We start from the raw sequence: 25,659 nt of genomic DNA on the forward strand, positions 1-25,659 counted from the left end.
TTCCAAGAAGAAATTTATTACTTTTAAAAATAATTTAATCTAGGCGGGCAACTACACAATTAAAATTGCGTGAAATTCAAATTTACCGAAATTTGATTTTTATACAACAAAAATACTTCTTTTTTTTATTAAAAATAAAACAAAAATATTCCACAAAAATATAAAATATCTATTCCAAACTTAGATTCAAATTTTACAAAACTAGAAAATATTGAAATATTTTCAAACATTTACAAAATTTAAAAAAAAAATCCATCTTTTACATGATCAAGAAATGTCAGTTGTAATATTTTCTACTGTCCTGTAATATTTTCTCATTCCACGCCCTCCCCTTAAAAAAAAGAAAGACAGTCAGAGAGCAGGAGAAAAAAAATACTATTTACATATTATAAATGAAATGATGTATGAATTTTAGCATTTAAATCGATTTTTCAGAGGGGTCAACTTGAGACGAATGAACTGTACATGTCTCGGATTTTCGATCAAAGGGAAATGCAGCTCAGCTTGAGATTGTTGTCGACAGGTACTGAATACAAATTTACCCCTTTTACCCCTCTTCCTTTTCGAATCCTTTTTACCCCACCATTCCTCTCGAGAGACGAGCAAATAATAAAATCCCACCGACGACTATGTTGATCCCAATGAGCTATTGTGCCATACTTTGCTTTTGATGTTCACATTGATATCTCGCACATGAAAAAACCTCTTTTAAAATTTCACGTTTGATTTTCAATTCTAAATCGACCAAAAAAAAAAAAAAAAAAAAAGAATTTATTTATACTCAAAAATCGTTTGGACAAATATATCCGGTTTCTCGCTTTTTCCAAATTCCTTTTAACAAGTCAACGCGAGAAATCTACTTTCAAATGAATTCTTTAAATTCTTGTTAGTTAAACATAATATAAATTTAGAAAAAATACAGTTTTCTTTTAGTAAAGAAAATTTGCTACTGATTAATTTTTTTTTTATTTCCATTGCTGTTTAAGTTTATTAATCAAATTAATAAATAAAAGTATAAAAATAAAGTATCTCCACAAAAAGGAAAACGTTTATGAAAACAAAAGTCCAAATATTTGGCGATTCGCCATGTAAATTTATTATTTATTTAAATTCTACACGGAACTAAAAATGAAAAGAATAAATAAAATGGAAAAATGCTATTGAAAATTATTGAAAGGAGATAATAATATTTTGAAAAATATTGAAAACGTAAGCCTCATTATCGATGGTAGCATGTCTGCCAAAAGTTTTATGGACCATTAAAGTCATTATAGATACGACGGATGTTAATCTGCCTTCTACGTTCGCCAAATTGCTTTGGGAGATTTCTTTCTCCATATACTCTCTTTTTATCCTTAGCTCTTCAAAAACTCTCCTTCTCCATTTTGTAGTTCCTATCAAGCGTTACTGAGAGCGACAAAACTTTTCTAACAACTGTGCATCCTTCATGTGCGGCTTTTACGCTCAACCTAGAACGTCGAGTATTCACTTTCGTCAAATAATCTCAAAAAGCTTATTGTCAGATCTTATTTACAGATCTTAAATTGCATTATGCGCCTAAAATAAAGCAGGAAAAGAAATAAAGTAATAAATGAAAAATTAAAAGAATTATGGTAATAATTTTCTATTTATTGCATTTTCTATTTATTATATTACTATTTTTTTCGAAAGCTAACTGAAGTTGAAAATAAAATTATCTCTTATGTCGTGAAGCCAAACAGTGATTATTATATATTGAATATTGTCGATAACAACAAAATGATTTAATTTTTACTTTACGAAATTTACTTTATGAACCAATTTTTTTTAAAAATAAACAAATAAGATATTGATGGAATGCATCCTTTTTGTAATAGATAACAATCATACATAAATAGAAAATAATTAATATATATATATAAATATATGTCTTAAATAAATAAAACAATAACAATAAAAATAATAAAAACAAAACATAAATAACAATTCTTTACAAAATTATAATTTCCTTTTAAAGTTTCAGCTGGACTGAATTTATTTCAGTTTCAAATTTCAAAAATTTTTAATTAAATTATTGCATTTATACCAATTTTTTTTTGCTAACGTCGCACAAAATAATTTTATGATCATGAATCAAACTTAAATGAAGATCGAATTGCTTCTAAGAAAATTGTAATTGTATGTTTTTTGGACAGAATAACAATTAAATAATTTTGTTAGTAAGAAACAATTTTTTCCCTTTTTTACACAATTTACAAAGACAAATTTTGTTTGGGACAATTAAAAATATTGGTTGCTTCAAATAAGATTTCATTGGGACTACCAAAATTATTGTTTGGATTTAGTAAAATTTTATTGAGACAACCAAAATTTAAATGGTACTACAAAGAATATTGATTGGATTAAGAAAAATTGAAATGTGACAAATAAATTTTTTTGGAACAACCATATAAGTTGATTAAATCAAATTAAATTGAACAAACACAACATTTTATACGAGGCAAGTAAACTTTAGTTGCGTTGACCAAAGGAAATTATTTGGATAGTGTAAAATTTAATGATAACAAGCAAATTTTACAGGATCAATCAAATTTTAATGGGACGAACAAATTTCGTTTGGGCCAATCAAAAGTTCTAGTTGTCTCAAGTAAGATTTCATTGGTCAACCAAAATTATTGTTTGTATTGAGTAAAAAATTTATGAAAACCAAATTTTATTTATAACTACTAAACATATTAGTAAGATTAATCAAAATTAAAATGGGACTACCAAATTTTTTGGGAAAACCAAATTTTTTTATATGACAACCATTTTAATTTATAAAATCAAATAAAATTGAACTGGGATTGTGTAAAATTTGATGACAGGAACAATCGAATTTGAATGGGACAACCAAAATTATTAATTGGTTTAAATAAAATTTGATTGATACAACCAAACTTGATTTGGAACTACGAAAAATATTCGTTGAATTAAGAAAAATTTATATGGGACAAAGGAATTTTGTTGGGACAACCAAAATTATTAATTGATTTAAGTAAAATTTTATAAAGACAACCAAACTTGACTTAGAACTATGAAAAATATTCCTTGAATTAAGAAAAATTTATATGGGACAAAAGAATATTGTTGGGACAACCAAAATTATTAATTGGTTTAAATAAAATTTGATTGACACAACCAAACTTGATTTAGAACTACGAAAAATATTCGTTGAATTAAGAAAAATGTATATGGGACAAAAGAATTTTGTTGGGACAACCATGTAAATTGACTAAATCAAATAAAATTGAACAAATACAAAATCTTGTTCAATACAAGCAAACGTTGGTTACATTAACCAAAGAAAATTAATTAGTCAGTCTAAAATTTGATGATAACAACCAATTTTGATAGGAACAATTGAAAAATTGATTCGTTCTGGTAAAATTACCTGGGACAGCAAAAATTTAGTTTTTAAAAAAAATTCAATATTTGAATAACTATTTTTACTCAATTAAATTTTTGCCTACCAAAGCTGTTGCGTCATAAATTTTCATAAATATAAATCTTTTTTTTTTGCAATTATAATTTTTTTCACATAATTTTTTTTTATATTATCAAGTCAAATATTTAAATTTAAGTATTGATAAACTCTGGTAAAAGATAAAGTGCCGCCACCTCGATGCACTGTTTCCAAGTTTCTTATGCTGTCCCACTTTCTCCGATAATCAAACATAGTTCTGAAATTTCTTCACTTGCACAACGGTAGATAATGTTAACGTTTACTATTTTAATTCGAATTTTAATATTCCTAATGTAAAAGAAAAATACTAAAAAATAGGTAAATAAAAAAATCGTCAGTCTAAACTGAAGTAGAAATTCATCAAAATTGTTAAAAATTAAAATTTTCTTTTTATTTCACATTGTATAATAAATTTGGTTCATGGATAGTGAGTATAATTCATTTCTGTTTTCTGCCTTATCGACGAACATTAGAATTTGAATTTTTATTGATTATAAATAATTTTTTCTTTACACATAATATACATATAATTATAGAGAACTCCTATAAAGATAAATTTCGCATTTTTAGTTGTGAGTCTTGATTTTATATCGAACAGATAGTGATTGAAGTTTGTTCGAGACTGTGAGTAACCGGTTTTGGAAATTATAAAATTTATTTTCTAAAAAGCAAAGTAGACAAAATTTTGACGAAAAATAAAATAAACTTCTTTTAGATTTAAAAAAAAATGTCTATTTTAGAATACTTTTTATTTTATAAAATGCTTTTGATTATTATTATAACTATTCTACATTTTTAGTTTGATTTATTGAACAAAATAAAGTTTGCTCCATTCTCGCAAAGAAAAAGTATAAATTTTTTCTGAGTATATTTTTGAATTTGTCATTCAATGTAAAATAGTAATAAATAAGAAAATTATTTCTTATTGTTTTTTACATAGAATTTTATTTATTTATTATTATTTACTATTTTTTATTATGTTTATTAATAAATTAATAGTTTATTATTTTTTTTTTATTATATATTAAGCACACTTTTTAAGGATATGAAATTATGCCAAAAAATCTAGGTATCAAAACTTTCCTTGCAACAATTTTGATGTTTTTTTTTTGTCTTAATTATTGTATTTTTAATTATTTACTATTATTTATAATTTATTCAATATTTTTTATTTCGTCTTTTACATAAGCACGTAAAATATTCACTACAAGTTTTCTCGTAAAATACTTGATTAATTAAGCTGAAATTTATAGAGAACAAGAACAAGTTTAAAATATTATTATAATAATGATCTGTGAAATACCAGAAATTTAATATTTAAGCAAGAAAGACTTGTTTTCTCTAAAAAATCGCACATAAAAGAAGCGAGAAAAAAAAATTAACTAAAATTTTATATTCATTATATTGTCTAGAAATAATTTCCTTAAATATGCAATTTTTTATTTTTAAATTCAAATTCGTTGATGGAATGTTTTTTATGGAATTTTTTGCTTATTTTTTTTAATGAAATACAAAAATTATTATTATTCCTTCTTCCTCCCAAAAATAAAATTATTGTTACTATTATTCATTCCTCGAAAAAAATTATTATTATTATTATTATTATTATTATTATTATTATTATTATTATTATTATTATTATTATTATTATTATTATTATTATTATTATTATTATTATTATTATTATTATTATTATTATTATTATTATTATTATTATTATTATTATTATTATTATTATTATAATAATATAGATAAATGTTTCTCTTTCAAAATAAATATTTGTTCTGATTGTTTTAGAAGAAAATGAAGAATTTGATCGAATACGTTGTGTGCTCAAAAGTATTTTGGATCTCAACATTTATCATTGTGGTTTATGTTTATTTAAAATTTATAGTTTTCAATTATTTTTCAAGAAAAAAAATACCGCATGAAAAACCAATGCTTCTTATTGGAAATGCTCTGGAATTTATTACAGGTCAAAAGTCATTAGGTAAATTGTTGAACAATAAATTATAATTATTATAAACAATCAATTAATAATTAAACAAAAAATGTAATTATATAAAAAATGTAGTTAAATAAAAATGTATTTAAAAAAAGTGTAATTACAAATATACAAGCAATAATTAAATATAAAAAAAATAATTAAACAAAAAATCTGTAATCCAATAAATAATCTATAATTTAATAAAAAATCAATCAATAATTAATTTACTAAACAAGTAGTGCTATAATGTAATAAATTTTACATAAAATTATTTTTTTGCAGTACAATCTTTATTAATTATAATTGTAAATTTCTTTACACAAAATAAGAATTAATAACAATTTATTATTTAAATTTCATCTGGGAAAAATTTTATAAAAATCTTAATTTCTATTTTTAATAAAATAGTTCATAAATGAATAAAAAAAAAAAAAAAAAAAAAAAAATAAAATTGTTTATATTGTGGCCTTGGGTCCAAACATAAACAATTATAAACAATTATTATTATAAACAATTTTATTTGACAAAAATTAAGGTCCTGAAAACACTCTACGTTATAAATGAATAAATAAATAAATCAATAAATAGACGAATAAGTAAATAAATAAATGAATAAACAAATAAATAAAATAATTAATTTACTATTTCATTTTAAGGTGTAACACTTGAGAAAAGTTACGAGAAATTCAAAAAATATCCAATACACGGATTTTACATATTCTTCGAACCAATTGTCGTTATTAATGATTTAAAATTAATTGGTTCAGTGTTGATTAAAGATTTCCACCATTTTCTCGATCGCTTCTCTGACGATTTAGATTTTGATCCAATGCTTGAACATTTATTTTGCGAACGTGGTAAAAAATGGAGGAATAATAGAATAAAACTGTCACCAGCATTTACTGCGAGAAAATTAAAAGAAATGTTTCATCTTCTTGATGAAATTGGTGAAAATCTCAAGAAACATTGTCAATCACTGTCAAATAACAGTGAAATTATTGAATTAAAAGATTTGGCATCACGGTATATTTTTCTCTAATTTTAAATAATTCGTGATAGTAACAAAAAATCTCTACGAATTCATTCTATAACTTAAATTATTAAGAATTACCTAAATTGAGAAATACCTAAATCAATAATACAATAAATTAAAAATTTACGAAGATAATGCATTAAATAGTATTTAAAATTAAATTTTGTTTCATTAAAATTTTAGATTTACGACTGATACGATTGCAACTCTAGCGTACGGTTGTATGAGTAATAGTATTGAAAATCCAAATGCAGAATTTCGTCTCTATGGTAAGGAGATATTCGATGGTCATCCAATTAAAGTTCTACTCGTCTTTTTCGCTCCAATTATTCTTAAATTATTGCAAATGAGATTTATCAAGAAGAAAGTCGGTGATTATTTTACGAGAATTTTCAAGGAAGTTGTCATTTATCGAAGAGAAAATAATGTGACGAGAAAGGATTTTGTTAACTTACTCATGGAATTAATGGATAATGGTTTTATTGAGGACAATGAGGAGGGGAAAAAATCTTCGGATACACTTGTAACAGGTTTTTTGAATTACTTTTATTTATTAATATATTATTATGAACTATTTCCTATAACAATTAGTTTTTTATAATTTAATTTTCGTCAGGATTTTAATTTTCAATGAAATTAATTATTACTAAGAATTTTTTTCGTTTTCGTGTTACTTTAAATTTTACTATAAGAAAATATTTATGAGTTGAGATCGATTACGTAATTTTATTTCTACTTTCACTTTCACTTTGATAAATATTCATTTTCACATTCACTTTCACTTTCAAAAATTTTATTCACACCACCAATTTCACTCTCATTTGCACTTTGATTTTCTCTTTGATTTTGATAGATTTTTATTCTCACTTTCACTTTTACTTTAATAGAAAGTGAAAATAAAAATCTGTCAAAGTGGAAATGAAAGTGAAAATAAAAATATAACATTATGAAAATGAGAGTGAAAATAAAATTCTATTAAAGTGAAAGTGAAAATATAATTGAAAATAATACTGATAAGTAAAAGTGGCTACAAAAAAGGGGAAAAATAAAATTTCATCAATGTAACAATTAAAGTAAAAATAAAATTATATGAAAGTGAAAATTTAGTGCAGTGGTTTTTCTTAATTTTGCTATTTACCTAAAAAGTTTTAGCTTTTTCCCAAATATGCAATCTACCTTACTTTTTGTAAATATCGATTTAGATTCAAAATAAAACTATTGCTTAAACAATTTTTAAGCAAATTATTATTGTTAATTGATAACTTTTCACAATATTGTTCAAATAATAATTTTATTTTTTATCTGAATCGGTATTTACATAAAGTTTGGTAAAAAATTGTAAAATTAGAAAAACATTCCATCCTTTATTAAAAAATATTATTTGTTGTTGAAAAACATTTTTTAGTGAAAAATTTTTATAATTCTAATTTTTTTTTCGTAATATAAAAAATAGTTTTATTTTTTATATTGTGAAAAAAAATATTTAATTTGCACGAGCAATTGTCGGTAGTCGTAAGTATTGATAAAAGTTATAAATAAACAAAAAGAAATAACATTTTTTTTATTTTTCAAAAGTAAGGCAAATTTTTATTGATGCAAAAGTTGAGTAGGTATTAAAAAATTTGTTCCACATCCCTTATTAGTGACGGTAATAATAATTTTAATTACTTATAGTGGCAAATGTTCGTAAAATGACATTAAATGAGGCGTCTGGACAAAGTTTCGTATTTTTTGCCGCTGGTTTTGAAACTTCATCCTCAACAATAACGTATTGTTTATACGAATTGGCACTCAATATCGAAATTCAAGAAAAACTGAGATCAGAAATAAAGAATGTACTTTCTAATCAATTATTGACATACGACAGTATTGGGGAAATGGTCTATTTGGACAAAGTTCTATCCGGTAAGATTGAGAAAATAACAGTCAAATTTCAAAATTAAAAATTAGAAAAATATTTTATTCTACCAAAAACACTTTTTTATAATTCTATCATTTTATCAATTAATAGTTATAATATTTTAATGTACAAAAAAATGTTGAAGAAAAAAATTTATTAATATGTTAATACAAAATTTATTAATCTGTTAATTAAAAATTTATTACTAATTAAAAATATGTAAATTTTTGCAGTTCAATTAAAATTTTAAACATTTTTTTAAATTCACTATCAACTGTTAGAGAAAGTTAAGATAAAACATAATTTTTCATTTTATTTTTATTTTTGTTCTTATTTACAAAAATAATTTTTTTAGAGACCCTGAGAATGTACCCGGCAGTTCCATTACTATCACGAAGTTGCGTTCGAAATTACAAAGTACCAGGAACAAATTTTTCCATTCAAAAGGGAATGAAAATAATTATTCCCATCTTGGGTATACATTTCAATTCGGATATTTATCCAGAACCGAAAAAATTCGATCCAGAACGATTTAATTCAAAAAATATTACAAAAAGAAATCCACTTTCTTATATGCCATTTGGTGAAGGTCCCAGAATGTGCATTGGTATATTATTTATTTTACATTATTCTTTATAAAATTTATTTTATATTTTAAAAGATTAACAGTTTAAATTTTTAGTTTAAAAATTTAAATTTTTAAATTTAAATTTAAATTTTAATTTAGTTTAAATTTTTTTTAATATTATTAAAAAGTTATTAAATAATTATACTGTTAGTAAATGTCAGTAAAGTGTAAATTTAAAAATAAATAAATTTTTCATTACAGGCAAAAGATTGGGATTAATACAAACAAAAATTGTGCTGATTAAAATGCTAATGAATTATAAATTTTCAGTATGTGAAAAAACTGAAATTCCAACGAAACACAGTACACGAACATTTGTACTTACACCCGAGAAAGGTGTTTATTTAAGAATTGAAAACGCATAAAGGACAAATGGTAGCATTTTGTCATTAAATATTTTCTGAATCGCATCAAAAAGGAGTATCAAAATTGTTAAACCAGTAATTTTTACTAAAATCTTACTAAGTTTATTTAGAAGTTATAAATTTTATCTCTTAGAAAGTACTTTTAATTAGTAAAAATTTACAATTTACAAGTTTTAAATTTTTTACCCAAGTTTTAGTAAACAAATGATTTTGGTGAAAAATTAGAAGAATTTTTTATTTTTTATTTTTTATTTTCAATTTTTTTTAACAAGTTTTAGTAAAGAATTATTAAGAATTAATAGTATTTTTTTTAATAATTAAAACTATTTTACTCCAGTTTTAGTCAAGAATTATGAGGAATTATTAAATTTTTTTTCCTATTTTACTAATTTTAAAATTCTCTCCAAAATTTTAGTGAAAAATTATTATAAATTAGTATAACAATGTTGCCACAGATCAGGGAAAGTAGAATTCGTCAGAGAAATCTGGGAAAAGTCAGGGATTTTTATTAAAAGTACTGGAAAAAATTAAACTTTTAGAATTCATAAGAAAATTTTCAACTTTGGTGTCTTTTTTGTTTTCCTCATAAACTATGAAATTACTACGAATTCTAATAAAAAACCTTCAATTTTTTCTATTTCTGATAATAATTTATTTTTAAATAACTTAATTCTTGAAGCACTATCATAAAATTAATATTCATAAATTATTTAATGAATAATTTTACTTAAATATTTCAAAACATTGATTGCATTTTAAAAGAGTTGAGTTTACAATTTTCATAAATAGATGAACTTCAAAATGTCTCAATTTTAAATTATATAAAATTTCTATTTTGAATGAATTAAATTGGAAATTTTAATGAATTTAGATTTTTGAAAAATTTTAATAATTCAAATTCTACTGAAATTAGTTAAATTTTTTAGTATATATTTAATGAAATATTACAAATTATTCAATTATTTTCAAAATTTCTTATACATTTCTTCGCAATAATTCAATTATTTTCATAAATAATAAAATTTTTTACATGGATTCAATTATTTTCATAAACAATAAAATTCTTCTTGGAAAATAATTTATTTTGATAAATACTGACACTCATCGCAGAATTTTAATTATTTTTATTACAATTTTAATCAAATTTCTCGAAAAATGCAATGATTCTTAAAATTTTTTATTAAAATTCGTCGAAAGAATTCAATTTTAAGAAACATTAAATTATTCAATAGATTATTTATTTTTGTTTATTAATAATTAAATTAATAGAATTTTCTAAAAAAAATTAATTAAAAAATGAATTTCAGTTATAATTTTAAATAATAATTGAATATTAAAAGCATTATAGCTTTAATTTTGAGAAATAATTAAATTTTGAAAAATTTTCTATTTAAAATCTTTGAAAATTTAAATTTTTCACGATTTTAACTAACAATTCTGTAAAATTAATTTTTTTGAAAAAGTTTAATTGAATTTTTTTTTGAAATTATTTGCAGTTTTTATTTTCTAATATAATATTCAATTAAAGAATTTTTGAATAATTGAAATTTCGTAAAATTGAATTGTAAGTAAATAAATTTGAAAATTCTCAAAGAACTTTTTCAAAAATTATTAAAAATAATTGATTTAAAGCAGAATTTTAGTTAAAAATTCTAGAAAATAATAATTGAATTTAAATGATGAAAATAATTTAGAAGAACTCACAGTAACAATATTCTTATAATATATTATTACTAGTAAAATATTTGTTTTTCTTAAACTTCAGAGCTTTAATAATTCTATTAAGAATTATTTAAATTTCTCAAAAATTTTAAATTAGTAATTATAAAATTTCTGTCTCAAGTTTTAGTATAAATTTACTAAGATATTGTTGGAATTTTTCACTAATTTAAATTTATAGACAACTTTTCACTTATCAGATTTAGAGCAGTAATTTTGTAATTTTTAGCAAAAATGTGAAATTCATTTTTAGTAAAAAATACAAAGATTTATTTTTAGCAAAAATGCAGATTCCTTTTTAACCAAAATACAAAGATTCATTTTTAGCAAAAATGAAAGATTTATTTTTAGTAAAAATTTAAGATTCATTTTTAGTAAAAATATAAGATTTATTTTCAGCAAAAATTTATATTTCATTTTTAGCAAAACTATAAATAAAAAATAGAAAAATTTTATTTTTGCTCCAGTATAAAAAAAGAAATATCATATAAACAAAAATAAAATTTCTTTAATGCAGTATGACCTTAATAATGCACCCACTTTTCTCTCCATTTATTACCAAAAATAAACAAAAATTGTTCAATGATGCGGAAAAACTGATACGAATCTGTTTACAATGTCACAGTCGACATTTTGCTTGAATATGTATTTAGTCTGCAAGAGCACATTAAAGTTACATCGTTTCATTTCTTATCTCTTATAATTTTTTTAACATTCAGAAATTTTATATTCTCAATCGTTTACCTTTTAACCTGTAACCTTCACTTACTTTCTATCTCTTTTGTTATACACATACGTTTTTGGTGTCCTTAACAGAATGCAGGCATTATTGATTCTATAAAAAGTGAGAAAAACTAAACTTCATTTTCGTCAGCAATTTTTTCGACCTTATAAATATTATGTTAAGTTTTGTATAATAATAAATATAATATATTATTATTTTCATTATCATTAGTTAATAAATAATAGTAATAGAAAATTTTTCTATTGAATTTTCTCTTTTAAGAAGTGATTCATTTCTACTACTTATAATTTAGTTTATTACTGTATTTAATGCATGACTTCTCAGAATTGTTTATATTATTTACAAAAACGATAAGGTCCGAGTAGCTAAGACGTTAGTTACTCGTTTGCTCTCGTTTAATGAAGACATGCATAAAGTAATTCTGGTTTTTGAACAAATTTTTAAGTTTATTAGTTATCTTTATTTAAAAAACAAGGGACAATTTCCTTTTTAATTATTATTCTTTTTCTCTAAAAATAGAATAGTAGAAATTATTCTCTATTCTATATTATATTTAAATACTTAATAGTATTGTGACGTCAGACGATTTAATTTATAAATTTTAAATTCATTCATTTATTAGTATAATAAATTATAAATAAATAATTTGCCAAATAAATTTTTTCAAACTTTAAATTTTATTTTCTTTGAAATTTTTAAAATTATCAACAATTTTTGGTGTCGTTAAAACAATTTAATTTTTAAATCTTACATTCCTTTAATTTTTTCATCTCATAATAATTATAAATAAATAAATTATAAATTTTTGGCAAACTACAAAATTTATTTTTTATTTTACCAAAACTGTCATCGATTTTTCTGCGGATTAACAAACATTAAAATGAAGTAGTAAAATTTTTATTATTAATTATCTATCGATTATACGATTGCTCAAAAAAAAATTCTGCTTTTGTCACTGTGAATGATTTATTAAATGATTTATTAAAAATTCTGATTACAAAATAAAAATTGTGTGTAGTTTTTGTAACGAATTTACGTCACCCGTAACATCCAACCGGTTTTCTGTCAAGGACCATTTTATAGGACTCAAACTTGAAACCAACAAATTCAGACTTCAGTTAATTTTCATATTCCTGGTGAAGTGGAAGAGATTGTGTGTTGAGTGATTGTATTTTTTTTCCATTGACAGTTGTAATAAAATTTGTTGAAGGAAAAATTGTGATAAAGTGGAAATTAATATATAGATTCTATTATTATAATAGACAATAGTAATTAGTTTATGTCTGCTGTAATAATATAAAAAAAGGTATGTACTTTAATTAGATAATTTGTAAATTTTTCAAAAAAAAATTGAAACACAATTCGCAATATTTAATTTGAATAAAAATTTTTTCTTGCAGTTTACAAAGTATAGAGAACATTGACCTGCGTTTGCAATTCTAGTTTCTGATGTAGAGTCTATTTATAAATGTATTCGAGAACAATTTTCTATGCATTTTGTTAAAGAATTAATAGCTTTTTTCTGATTTGAATTAATTTTTTTTAATAGAATCAGTAGTTGTTTAGAATCAATAAAAATTTATTTTTTTATTTATTTATATAAATAAAAACTATTATGAATAAATAAAAATTTATTTAAATAAATAAAAGCTTTTTTCTATAAATAAAAAATTATTATTTAAATAAATAGAAACTCATATGGATGAATAAAAGTATTGTTTTATAAATAGGAAATTATTAGATAAGTAAAAACTCATTTGAATGAATAAAAACTTCTTCTAATGAATATGAATACTAGTTTAATTAAAAATAAAATTTATTTAAATAAATAAAAGCTTCTTTATAAATTAGAAAATTATTTAAATAAATAGAAACTAATTTTTCAATGTTTATTTAAATAAATAAAACCTTCTTTCTATAAATAGAAAATTGTTTAAATAAAGAGAAAGTTATGTAAATAAATAAAATCTTTGCATAAATAAAAAAATATTATTTATATTAATACAAACTGATTTAAATAAATAAAAACTCCTTTAAATAAATGGAAACTTATTTATAGGATAATTAGAAACTAATTTATTTAAATAGAAATAAATTTATTTCAATCAAAAATTAATTAAATAAGTAGAAACTAATTTAATTAAAATCAAAATTTAAATTTATTTCAATAAATAATAATTTTTTCTGTAAAAAGAAAAATATTTAAATAAATAGAAACCTATTTATATAAATAAGGGACCGACATTGACACGATGTGAATGTTTTGTGAAAGTCCCTGAAATAAATATAAACTAATTTTATAAATTTAAAGGTCAGAAAATTACAGAAACTAATTTCATTGAATTGAAATTTTTTTAAATTAATAAATATGATCTTTTATCCTACAGAAATAAAAATGTCCATTTCGTACGCTTATTGGATATTCCAGTGGTTTGCTGTTTTGATTGTTTCGTTTTATTTATACTTAAAGTTTGTGACATTTACCTACTGGAAAAGAAAAAATGTTCCCCACGAGAAGCCAATCGTACCCTTCGGAAATACTTGGCAATATATTACCAATCAAGTGTCAATGGGTAACAAATTAACAATATTACAATAATTAAAATTACATAATTATATTAACTAATATTTATTTATTTACATGCCTACATTTAATAATTCAACATGTTAACACTAATAATATAATTATATATACACTAAAAAATGTACTTCCCATGAAATTTCGAATCGATCAAAAATTCACAGCCACTGAGAATCGAACTCCGACTCTCGTTGCTGTGAGATCGGCAAGGATGCCGCTTGGCCATCCCACATAATTATTAATCATATCAATTTTTTGATTTTCCTGTTGAAAATATAATGAATAAAAGAAATAGAAATACGTATTCTATTTATTTTATTACTTATTGATATTTATTAATGAAAATAATGAAAATAATTAATAAACAAATTATTATCAATCAATTAATATTAACTAATAATGTATAAAAATAAATAAATAATAGTAAAAAGTAAATAAAATAATAAATTAATTTTATTCTACAGGCGAATTAATGCAGCATAGCTACGATAAATTCAAAAAATTCCCCTATCATGGAGTCTACTCTTTTCATGAGCCCAATTTAATAGTCTCAAATCTTGATCTCATTAATTTAATAACAATAAAAGATTTTCAATATTTTCAAAATCGTATGCCAGACGATCATATTGAATTTGAGCCGTTATTGAGAAATTTATTCTTTGAGAGAAATAAAAAATGGCGTAGCAATAGAAATAAAATTTCGCCCGCATTCACATCAAGAAGGATAAAAGAAATGTTTCATCATATTAAAAATGTTGGGAAAAACTTGAGAAATTGTTGTACATCACCTGCCAAATATAACGAGGTACTTGATTTCAAGGATTTAGCAGCGAGGTAATAATTTTCTTTCAATTATTTGTTATATTATATTAAATTATTATTATCATTGTTTGCGTTGTCAATTGGCTTAGTGGGTGTATTATTTACTTCGTAATTTTGTATCTCGGGTTCGAATCCCCCATCAAATTATTATTTTCTTTACATTTAATTGTTTTTTAAATATTTTATTTTTGACTATTTTATTTTATTATATTTTATTATTTACTGTTTTATTTTTATATTATACTATTTTTTTAATTTTTTAATTTTTAATGTTTTAATTTTAACTCTTTTAATTTTTCCTGCTTTTTTACTTTTTTATTTTTAATTTTTATATAATTTTATTATTTTCGTTTTTAATTTTTTATACTAATTTGTTCTTCACTATTTTATTATTTATAAAACCGGTTTTATGACATTTTTAGTTCTGAACTAAAATAGTCATAAATAAAACAGTAAAAGTAATGTTGTAAATCATTCTTTACAGTTTTTTTTACTATTTAGGTTTTCACTTTATTTTTACTATTTAATTTTTATTGTTTTAAATCATTAATTGTAAAATTTTATTATTTAATTTTTTTTACTATTTTCGTTCTTACTATTTTCATACTATTTTACGTGTCCTTTTTTTATTTTTTATTATAATTTTTACGATTTTATTTTTTACTGTTTTATATTTATTTATTTTTTTTTTTGGCATTCTATTTTTTTAAAGGTTCACGACTGACATAATAGCATCAATTGCCTACGGATGTAAATGCAACAGTCTGGAAAATCCAAATGATGAATTTCGTTTTTATGGTAGAAAAATATTCGACGTGAATCCAGTGAAAATTTTACTTTGCTTCTTTGCTCCAATTATTCTTAGGATAACACGATTGAGTCCCGTGGCACCAGATGTTAATGTGTATTTTAATAAAATTTTCAACGATGTTGTTGCATATCGACGAAAAAATAATGTTGTCGAAAATGATTTTGTCGATTTACTCATCGAATTGATGAACTATGGTTACATTAAGGAACAACAGTCGAGTCAAGAAGAGGGTGTCGAAAAAGAATCCGAAGGTATTGTTGTTTTTTTTTAATTTTTGCAGAAAAATATTTCCAAATTTGAAAATATTTCTAAAGAAATTTAATTTTAAATTAAAAATCCTAGTTTCAAATTTAAAAATATTTTTAAAGAAAAGCAGATCCAAATTTGAATTAATACTTTTAAAGAAAAATATTTTAATATTTTTAATAAATACCGAATTAATAATTTTGTGATTTCAGAGAAAGTTATTGAAAATGTGAATATTGAATTTGCTGCTGCTCAGGCATTTGTATTTTTTGCCGCTGGATACGAAACGTCATCTTCGACGATAACGTATTGTCTATATCAACTAGCTCTTAATCCGGAAATTCAAGAGAAAGTACGTTTGGAAATTAAGAGTGTTATTTCTAATTATGATGAGTTAAATTACGACAATATTGCAGAAATGAGCTACTTACACAAAGTTCTTTTTGGTAAATATTTTTTATATAATTTATTGTTATTGTCTGACTTTAATTTATTTTTTCCACTTATTCTATTTTACTATTTCGTCTGACAGAAGCTTTCACTTACTACTGATTTACTAATTTATAAACAAATTTTTGATGTGTTTTATGTGACCGAAACTAATTTTCTTACTAGAAAATGTTTCCCTAATGTTTTGTTTGACAGAAATATTCTTTTACTACTAATAGTTAAACTACTACTCAAAATGTTATTTTTGTCTAGAAAAATGGTCAGAAGAACATTTATTTTTACTACCGTCAGTAAAACTACTACGAAAATTATTTTTTTGCTTAAAACTGCAAGTCTGACAGAAATTTATTTCTACTACTAGCAGTAAAATTCCTACTTAAAATTATTTCTTTGTCCAGAATTGCAGTCTGAGTAAAATTTTCTTTTACTACTAACAGTAAAATAACTACTGAAAGTATTTCTTTGTCTAGAATTGCATGTCTGACTAAAATGTATTTTTACTACTGACAATAAAATCCAGTAAAAATAAAAGCCAGTAAAATCGATCACTACTAAAATTTCTTTGTCCAGAATTGCAAGTCTGACTAAAACGTATTTTTTACTACTGACAATAAAATCCAGTAAAAATAAAAGCCAGTAAAATCACTACTAAAGGTTTTTCTTTGCCCAGAATTGCAAGTCTGACTAAAATTTGTTTTTACTACTGACTATATAGTTCCTATTTAAAATTATTTCATTGTCAAGAATTGCAGGTACGACTAAAAGTGGTTTTCACTACTAACACTAAAATTACTACATAAACTTTTTTTTTCAGCGGAATTGCAAGTCTGACTAAAATTTGTTTCTACTACTAACAGTAAAATTACTACTCAAAATTTTTTACCCAACTTATGTTTTTTTTCGTCTCATTTATTTAAATGAATTTTTAACATGCTGTTTTACTAAATAAAATTTTTTTCCCAATACAAAAATGAAGAAAATGAAAGGTATTTTTTCTAATAAAAATTGTTCTTTACCACTAGTACTCTAGTTAAAACAATAAAAAAAATATTCACTCCTCTGTAACAATTTTTAATGATTCCTTTGTCAAAGAAAAATTAATTATTTTTCTAAAATTATTATAATTGTAAACCAATCAAAATAAACAAAATAAACAAAAAGTCTGACTCTAACTCACCTTTACTACTGGAAACTAAAATTTTCCAAAATTCAACATAATTTAAATACAAATAATTAATTATTCTATAACTAATGAAATTAATTTAATTTATATTTTTATTTTAGAAACAATTAGAATGTATCCTCCAGTGCCACTTTTGTCGCGCGTTTGTCTCAAGGATTACAAAATACCAAACAGTGATTTTATCATTCCAAAGGGAACGAGAATTACTATTCCAGTTTTGGCAATTCATAATGACTCGGATATATATCCGAATCCAGAGAAATTTGATCCTGAACGATTTAATAATGAAAATATTGCCCAAAGGCATTCTCTAGCGTTCCTAGGATTTGGTGAAGGTCCTAGAATTTGCATTGGTATGAAATTATTTTTATTTAATGAACCAAATTTACATTTGCTATTATTAACATGTTTAAATAGTTATTAATTTTTTCTCACCTCATTATTTTTGAAATTTGACTAGTTGTTACATGAATATTTGAAAAATTATTTACAGAGATTAAACAAATTAATTAAGTTTAAATACATTAATTAATCATTTTTCAGTAAACTAATTAATTCTAATTAAAATAATTATTTTCAGTAAACTATTAAATTTTAAGTAAACAAATAATTACTTTTGAAAAACAATATTTTTTCCATCGATTTTTGATTTGATTATTATTATAATAATATGTTTTCATCAAAATTTAAATATAATTTTATTTTCAGGTAAACGATTTGCGTTAATTCAAACAAAAGTTATGCTGATTCAACTATTGTTGCATTATAAGATTTCAACTTGTGAGAAAACTGAAATTCCAATAAAACATAATTCACGAACGTTCACTTTGGCCCCAGAAAATGGTCTCTATTTGAAAATTGAAGAATTGTAAAAATACAATATTCTGAAAAAAATACTTAATAAGAATTTGCCAAAGGAGATTTATTTGAAGTTTCAACAAAAAAATGTATATATCGTAATTAATTGATATTTTCTTATATTTAAAATTTCGGACACATTTTTATTTTTTTCAATATATATTTTCTCTCTCAGAGAATAAAAAAATAATGATAACATTATTATGATTGCAAAAGATAAAATATGTTTAGTTTTAATCTAGTTTATAAAGCTTTTGTTTGAGGTCTTCGAATTCTGCGACTTTTCCAGTAAGAGATTAAATAAATAAAAATGTTAATATAATAATAAATTATTTATATTATATTATTAATTAATAATATTTTTATTAATAAATAGGTATTATTAATTATTATTGTTACTCTCTAAATAATAATACTATTTTTATATAACATAATAATAATTGATAATAGAAATGATGAATAATACAAAAAATAAAAATTAGTAAATAATAAGGAAATATAAAAATCTGCAAAAATAACAAATAAAAGAAAAACTTTAAAATTCATGATTATACTCTTTATTATCCGCTTAGAGCCTAACTGAAGCTACCACAGTGTTTGATCTGTACAGCACGAAAACGTTAAACAGGCGCCTTTATCATGTCTCCGTATATTATCCAGAGAAAAATTTTATTTAAACCAAATAAAATTTATTTAACATTATTTATTTATTTGAATAAATATTGAATCTATTTTATATATTTTTATATTGAATATATACAAAAGTATATTTATCTCAGAGCCTACTAAATATATTTATTTGTTTTAAATAAAAAGTTTATTCGATACACAGAAAATTTTTATTTGCAGCAAATAAAATTTATCTGCACCAAATAAAATTTATTTGAAACAAATAAAACGTTTGGTGGGCTCTGAGTCAAATCATCATTTTTCTAAATGACAATTTTTTTTTTTTTTTTTTGAAGGATTTGAATGTAATAAAAAATATAATTAATATAATTAGCGTAGAGATTGTGTGACATTCAAAATATAGACATATTAATAATTTTTTAATTTTTTTTGATAAGAAGAATATATTATCAGACTTTTATTCTTTATAGTTTAGAATTTATGATATCACTTCTTACAAAATTACTCAAACGACTCAAACTATGTTATCTGAGCTCGTAAAGAAGTTTTGATTTTCAAGAGTAGTGAGCAATAAAAGTTTAATGTTGATACTACTATAAATTTAATTTTAGTTGAACATTTCTAATTCAAAAAGCACGTTTAACTTCTATTTGGAAATAATTGCCAATTTTTTGTCTTCAAAAGACATTGAAATATTTAATATTTTCTTATAGAAAAACAATTTCGATATTTTGTATTTTAAAATATTAAAATATTTTCTATTTGAAATAATATACTTTTTATATTTAAAATACTATTTCTATTTAGTTTTTTTTCTATTTTTCTCTCTAAGTATTTTTAATCTAATAACATTCAGATACCTATTTTATATTTAAAATGTATTTTTACATATTTTAGGTACATTTTTCCATATTGAAATTGAGATAATTAAAATTAAAAATTTTATGAAAAATTTCATTAAAAATTAATTTACATCAAATTTCTAAACTCCATACAAAATAAGTTTTATAAAATAATTCTTATTACCTATATATAAAATTGAAAATTAAATTTAAAAATTCCCGTTAAACTTTGATTACATAAAATTAAAAAAAAAATAATTCAAATTGATTAGAAATCACTTTTAACCCGTTCCCTGTTTCCGACCCACGGGTGGGTCGTGAAAAAGTATGGCCATAACTGTTTCCGACCCACCCGTGGGTCGTGTTCACTATCACTCAAAATAAATATAATTTGTATATAAATTGATAGATATTTTTCTTTATATCAATATTATAAGAAATTATAAGGGTCATTAATGATATTTTAGAAAATAATTAAATAATTAGTTATAATTTAAATATATTATACTATTTGAAAAATTATCAGATTCCGCTGGGCATTTTGGGACAATCATGTTGTATTTTCCTCAAACAGTTAAAGGGTTAACAGAGACTGTCAAGTAACAGTTGTTTCTTGATTGATTCAGAGTTGTGACAATTCTGATTTAATCGTCCGGTCACCGTTTTTAAACAATGTTAATATGCGACCAGTTGTTTACTTTCTTATATAAGACAATAGTGGTCGAACTAGTTCATTACAATTCCGTATTTTTTCTTCCTTTTCCTTCATAGAATTTTTCTAAATATATGTTAACCACAACCTACGGTTTTTCGCAATTTTCCATTTAGAATTCTATTTATCAAATAAAAGTAGTAAATAATTATGGTTTTGTTAATTAATAATTATACATATTAAGTTTTGAAAACTAAAATTTTCATAAATTATTGTTTAATAATTATTATTGTTTTTTAATTAATGCAATTAGTTTGATTGTCCAGAGTCACTAATTGACTATGGAACCAATATTTTAAGTCAAAAATTTAATTATTGTATCAGGAATATTGGCAAAAATAATAATTGACCAACATTCTGCCAAATCTAAAACGAATATTGCGAAGAAAATTGACGACTAGAATCAGTCCAACTTTGAACCAATATTATAACTAAATAATTGTCTAATAATTGGTTCAATATTCTGACAGAACTTTGGTCAATATTCACGATTGAATTCCGAACAATATATTGACCAAATAATATGCTAATAACTTGATCCAAAATTTTCTGACAAATTCTCTGTCAAAATTACCGTTAAAATTTTGCGACAATATTTTCAGAATAGTGCGACAAAAAAGATTTCGTCCGCAATTTTCATCCTCAAATTGTCGCAGCTTTATTGAGAAAATTGTGAAATAACATCAAACACAAGCGATAAAAATAATCCAGATAGTTTATAATTAGAACATCTGTTTTCTTTGATATACATCTAGAAAATGGAAATAAAATGAAACGACTTAATTTTCAATCAAGACCTCAATGTCCAGCACTAATAGACTACAATTATTGAAAGGCAACTCTCTCTGTTATTTTCGAAAACAAGCATATGGATAATTGCTTCCATACAGTGTAACCGGATCGCGAAATTGTACAATAAAGGAGTGTGTGAGAGAGAAAGAGAGACTAAGGTGCATATTGTTGCAATGATTGCGTAAGCAAAATCGTTTAGCGTTTATAAAGAACTCGTGTGAGCATTGAAGCAGCTCCGGCTTTCAATGACATCACAAAACAGTCTCGTACTGATATGTCACACGGGCCCAATGTGTGTGTTAATGAAAATTATTTCCTTCTATTTTTTCAAAGAATTAGCAAAATATTCGATTTCTATCTATATCTAATCAAAGTTTTTCATTTTTTTTTGTCTAAAAATAAATTTTAGTAATTGCGACCATTTTTTATGGTCTGGATATAAGGTAAGTTATTAAAACCTTATTTCAACTACAAAAAATTTATAAAAATATTGAAAATTTTTTTAGTTAAAATAATATTTAAATTTTAAAGTTGAAAAATTTTTGTATTTTGTAATTTAAACAATCTTTTCTTTATTAATTATCATGAGAAATAATTAAAAACAAAAAAAAGTTGAGATATTCCGCAGGGAATCGAACCCTTACCATCTGTATACAAACTCACTATCTTTACCTCGAAGCTATAATGTTAAAGAAAATTGTAATTGATTTTTAACATTTGTTAACAATTTATGTAACTAAATTATATAATTATGTTTTCTTATATATGTAATTAAAATTAGTAATTACTTAATTTAAATTATAGTTAACTGAAAAAATAAATAATTAATTGTTTAACTTGTAATATAGCTCATTCATCATTCGTTAAATAATAATATAACTAACGGGTCGTTCAAAAAATACGTGACGCTCTTTTTAAACAAACCCTAATTATGTGGTTAATTAAACAGTTGTTTCAATTATTATATAATAATAATTAAATTAATTATTAAATTAATTATATAATATAATTAAATATTTTGTTAATGAATTATATGAATAATTATATAAGTAATTAAATAGTTAGTTCATGAATTATATTAATAATTAAATAACTAGTTATGAAGGTTATTAATTAATAATATAACTAATTATGTAAATAATTATTTTCTAGAAATTTTAACTGAAACTCTTCCCTAATTCAATTATTATTAACACTTTTAGAGAAAATTCCTTAATTTTTAATTAAAAATTTTTTAAATTCAACTTTTCTAAAACTTTAATTTGAAACATTTTGAAATTCAATCTATATTAATAATATTAGTAATATTAATTTAACATTCTAAAATATAAAAATAGTTACATTATAAATGATTGTAGAAAAACTAATTAATAATATTAATGCAAAATACAGTTTCCTAAAAATTTATTTTCTAAAGAAAATCGTTCTCTTTAGAATTAAAAAATTAATTTTTAGAAATTTCGTTATCACTTTTGTTTTAATTAGTTCAAATATTTACTAATTCAAAAGAGAATAAGTTTTGTGATAGTATTATTGCAAAAAAGTTTATAAATTAATTTATTTTTTACTATTTTATGTGTGTAATTTTTGGTATCCGGACAAGAAGTCCAAAACAAAAAGTCCAAATAAAAAAATCCAAATTAAATGAAATCCAAAAAAGTAAAAAAAAAATTGTTTCACTTTGGACATATTTTTAGGCTAAAGAATAATTAAAAATCCAATGACAAAAAATGAGATATAAAAATTTAAATGGTTGCCTTGAATAAAATTGTCCTTTTTTGCGTTGCTCATTATTTCGATGACTATGTGAATCGAAAGTAGGTAAACTTTTAACATTTTAAATTTCTAAAAATAATTAAATTAATCGAGTAATTTAATTAGAGTTATATGGAAAAAAATAATTGAATTTTTGTAAAGAATTTTATCTAAATTGTTGAAAATAATTGTATTTCTTGGAATAATTGTTTTAAAAATTTTGTAGAATAATTAAAATTTTTTTATTTATGAAAATAATTGAATTTTTGAGAAGAATTTTTTTAATTTAGGAAAATAATTGAATTTTTGTGTAGAATTTTATTGTTTATGTAAATAATTAAAATCCTGAAATTTTAACATTAACATTTTAAATTTCGATTTTATAGCGTAAAATGTAAAAACGTGTCTTTTTCACATATTGTTTCATTATTTATTTAGGATGTTTTTTATTTATTTTGGATTTTTTTACTTTGGACATTTTTATTTTGGATTTTTTGTACTTTTTTGTCCTCTGATCGAAATTTTTTTCTATTTTAAAATATAACATTTCTAATAACATTTTATACTATTTTTTATAATTTTTGTAATTTTTTATAATTTTTAATCTGAAATAATTTAATTTTTGGTTAGAATTTTATTAAAATTTTTGAAAATAATTTTATTTTGTGCTTAGAATTTTATTAAAATTTTTGAAAATAATTTTATTTTGTGCTTAGAATTTTATTGAAATTTTTGAAAATAATTTAATTGTTTTGGAGAATTTTGTGAAAATAATTTAAATTCTTATATTAGAATGGAATTCTTTCCAGAAATTTTATTAAAATTATTTTGAGAATAATTGAATTCCTGTGAAGAATTTTATTAAGTGCGTGTGGAAATAATTTAATTTTTGCAAATTTTTTCAACAAATTTAATTAAAATTGTTTTAGAAATAATTGAATCTCGTGAGAAGAATTTTATTAAATTTTATAAAAATATTTCCATTGTTTTAAAGAATTTTATTAAGGGCATTTAAACCATTATGACGTCCCGCAGCCTTAGAATACATGCTTTGCATAAAATGTGATGTCATAATGGTTTAAATGCCCTTAAAGTTAAATTTTTTTTATTTTAAATTTTGTATCTAAAATTCTATTAAAAAATAGAAGATGATTTTTGAAAATAAAGAGTTTTGTAATTTATTAAATAGCAAGTTTTGCTACTTATTACTTATATATTATTATCTATGAAAATTAAAAGCGCAACTTTTACAAAATTCAATTATTTTTTTAATTTTAACATTATTCTCAAAATTTTAATTTTTTTTTAATTAATTACAATAATTATTATAATATTTATATTTTTTCTCACAAAATATTCAGTGTTTTTTTTTAAAAAAGCACTTTTTAATAAAAAAAATGCAAAATTCCCGGTCAAGAAAAAAATTCCCTGTCATTTCCTGGTTTCCCAGTCACGTTGTTTGTTAATTACATAACTAATTTAGTTAGTCAACTAATAATATAACTAATCACATAATTAGTTAACTTATTACATAATTCTTATATGTAAATAATAAAATATAAATAATATTAATATTAAATATTTATTACCTAAATATTATTAATAATAAAATATTTTTTATCGTTATTATTTATTTAATTTATTAATTTATTTACTAATTATATTAATTTCTTTTAAAAAAAACATTAATGACGTAAATCATTAATTTCTTTTTTCAAAAAAAAAAAAAAAATCCATTATTGACCCAACTGGAATTTTTTAAATCATTAAAGAAAGAAAAAATTCGGTTGCACAAACATTAAGCGGAAATGTTTTGTATTGTCAAAGAAGAAAAAAAAATTCTTTTCCGCACAAATGTTGAACACTTGCCATATTGTAACATCTATTGTTAATTTTTTCTCCCCTCGATCCCTTCTCGTGATCTCTTGACGATCAACAGTCTTGAAAAGTCGCCCCATTTTTCAGCAGATTTTCTTAGATATTATATATATCTGTGAAAGTATAGGGAAGAAAAAAAAACCCACGTGTGCGGCACAACTTTGTGTGTCCTCCTATAGGTTAAAAGGCATTCCTTCCACTCCTGGAAGTATTATATCCACTGGTGGTCGCTGTCTGT

At 22.1% G+C, this 25,659-nt stretch overlaps 1 protein-coding gene across 1 annotated transcript; it reads left to right on the plus strand.

Moving 5' to 3' along the window:
* Window positions 1-435: 435 nt before the first annotated feature.
* On the plus strand, window positions 436-19,132 carry LOC122503822 (the record flags this gene model as incomplete). Its single annotated transcript, XM_043614539.1, has 13 exons — window positions 436-523; window positions 6,128-6,494; window positions 6,688-7,034; window positions 8,179-8,409; window positions 8,760-9,011; window positions 9,234-9,391; window positions 11,933-11,960; window positions 14,249-14,434; window positions 14,907-15,276; window positions 15,977-16,326; window positions 16,534-16,767; window positions 18,056-18,307; window positions 18,663-19,132. Coding segments are annotated over 13 exons (3,027 nt in total), but the record flags the coding sequence as incomplete, so codon positions are not given.
* Window positions 19,133-25,659: the final 6,527 nt, after the last annotated feature.

This window comes from Leptopilina heterotoma, unplaced genomic scaffold (assembly GCF_015476425.1).
Source record: "Leptopilina heterotoma isolate Lh14 unplaced genomic scaffold, ASM1547642v1 Lhet_27, whole genome shotgun sequence".
NCBI lineage: Eukaryota > Metazoa > Arthropoda > Insecta > Hymenoptera > Figitidae > Leptopilina > Leptopilina heterotoma.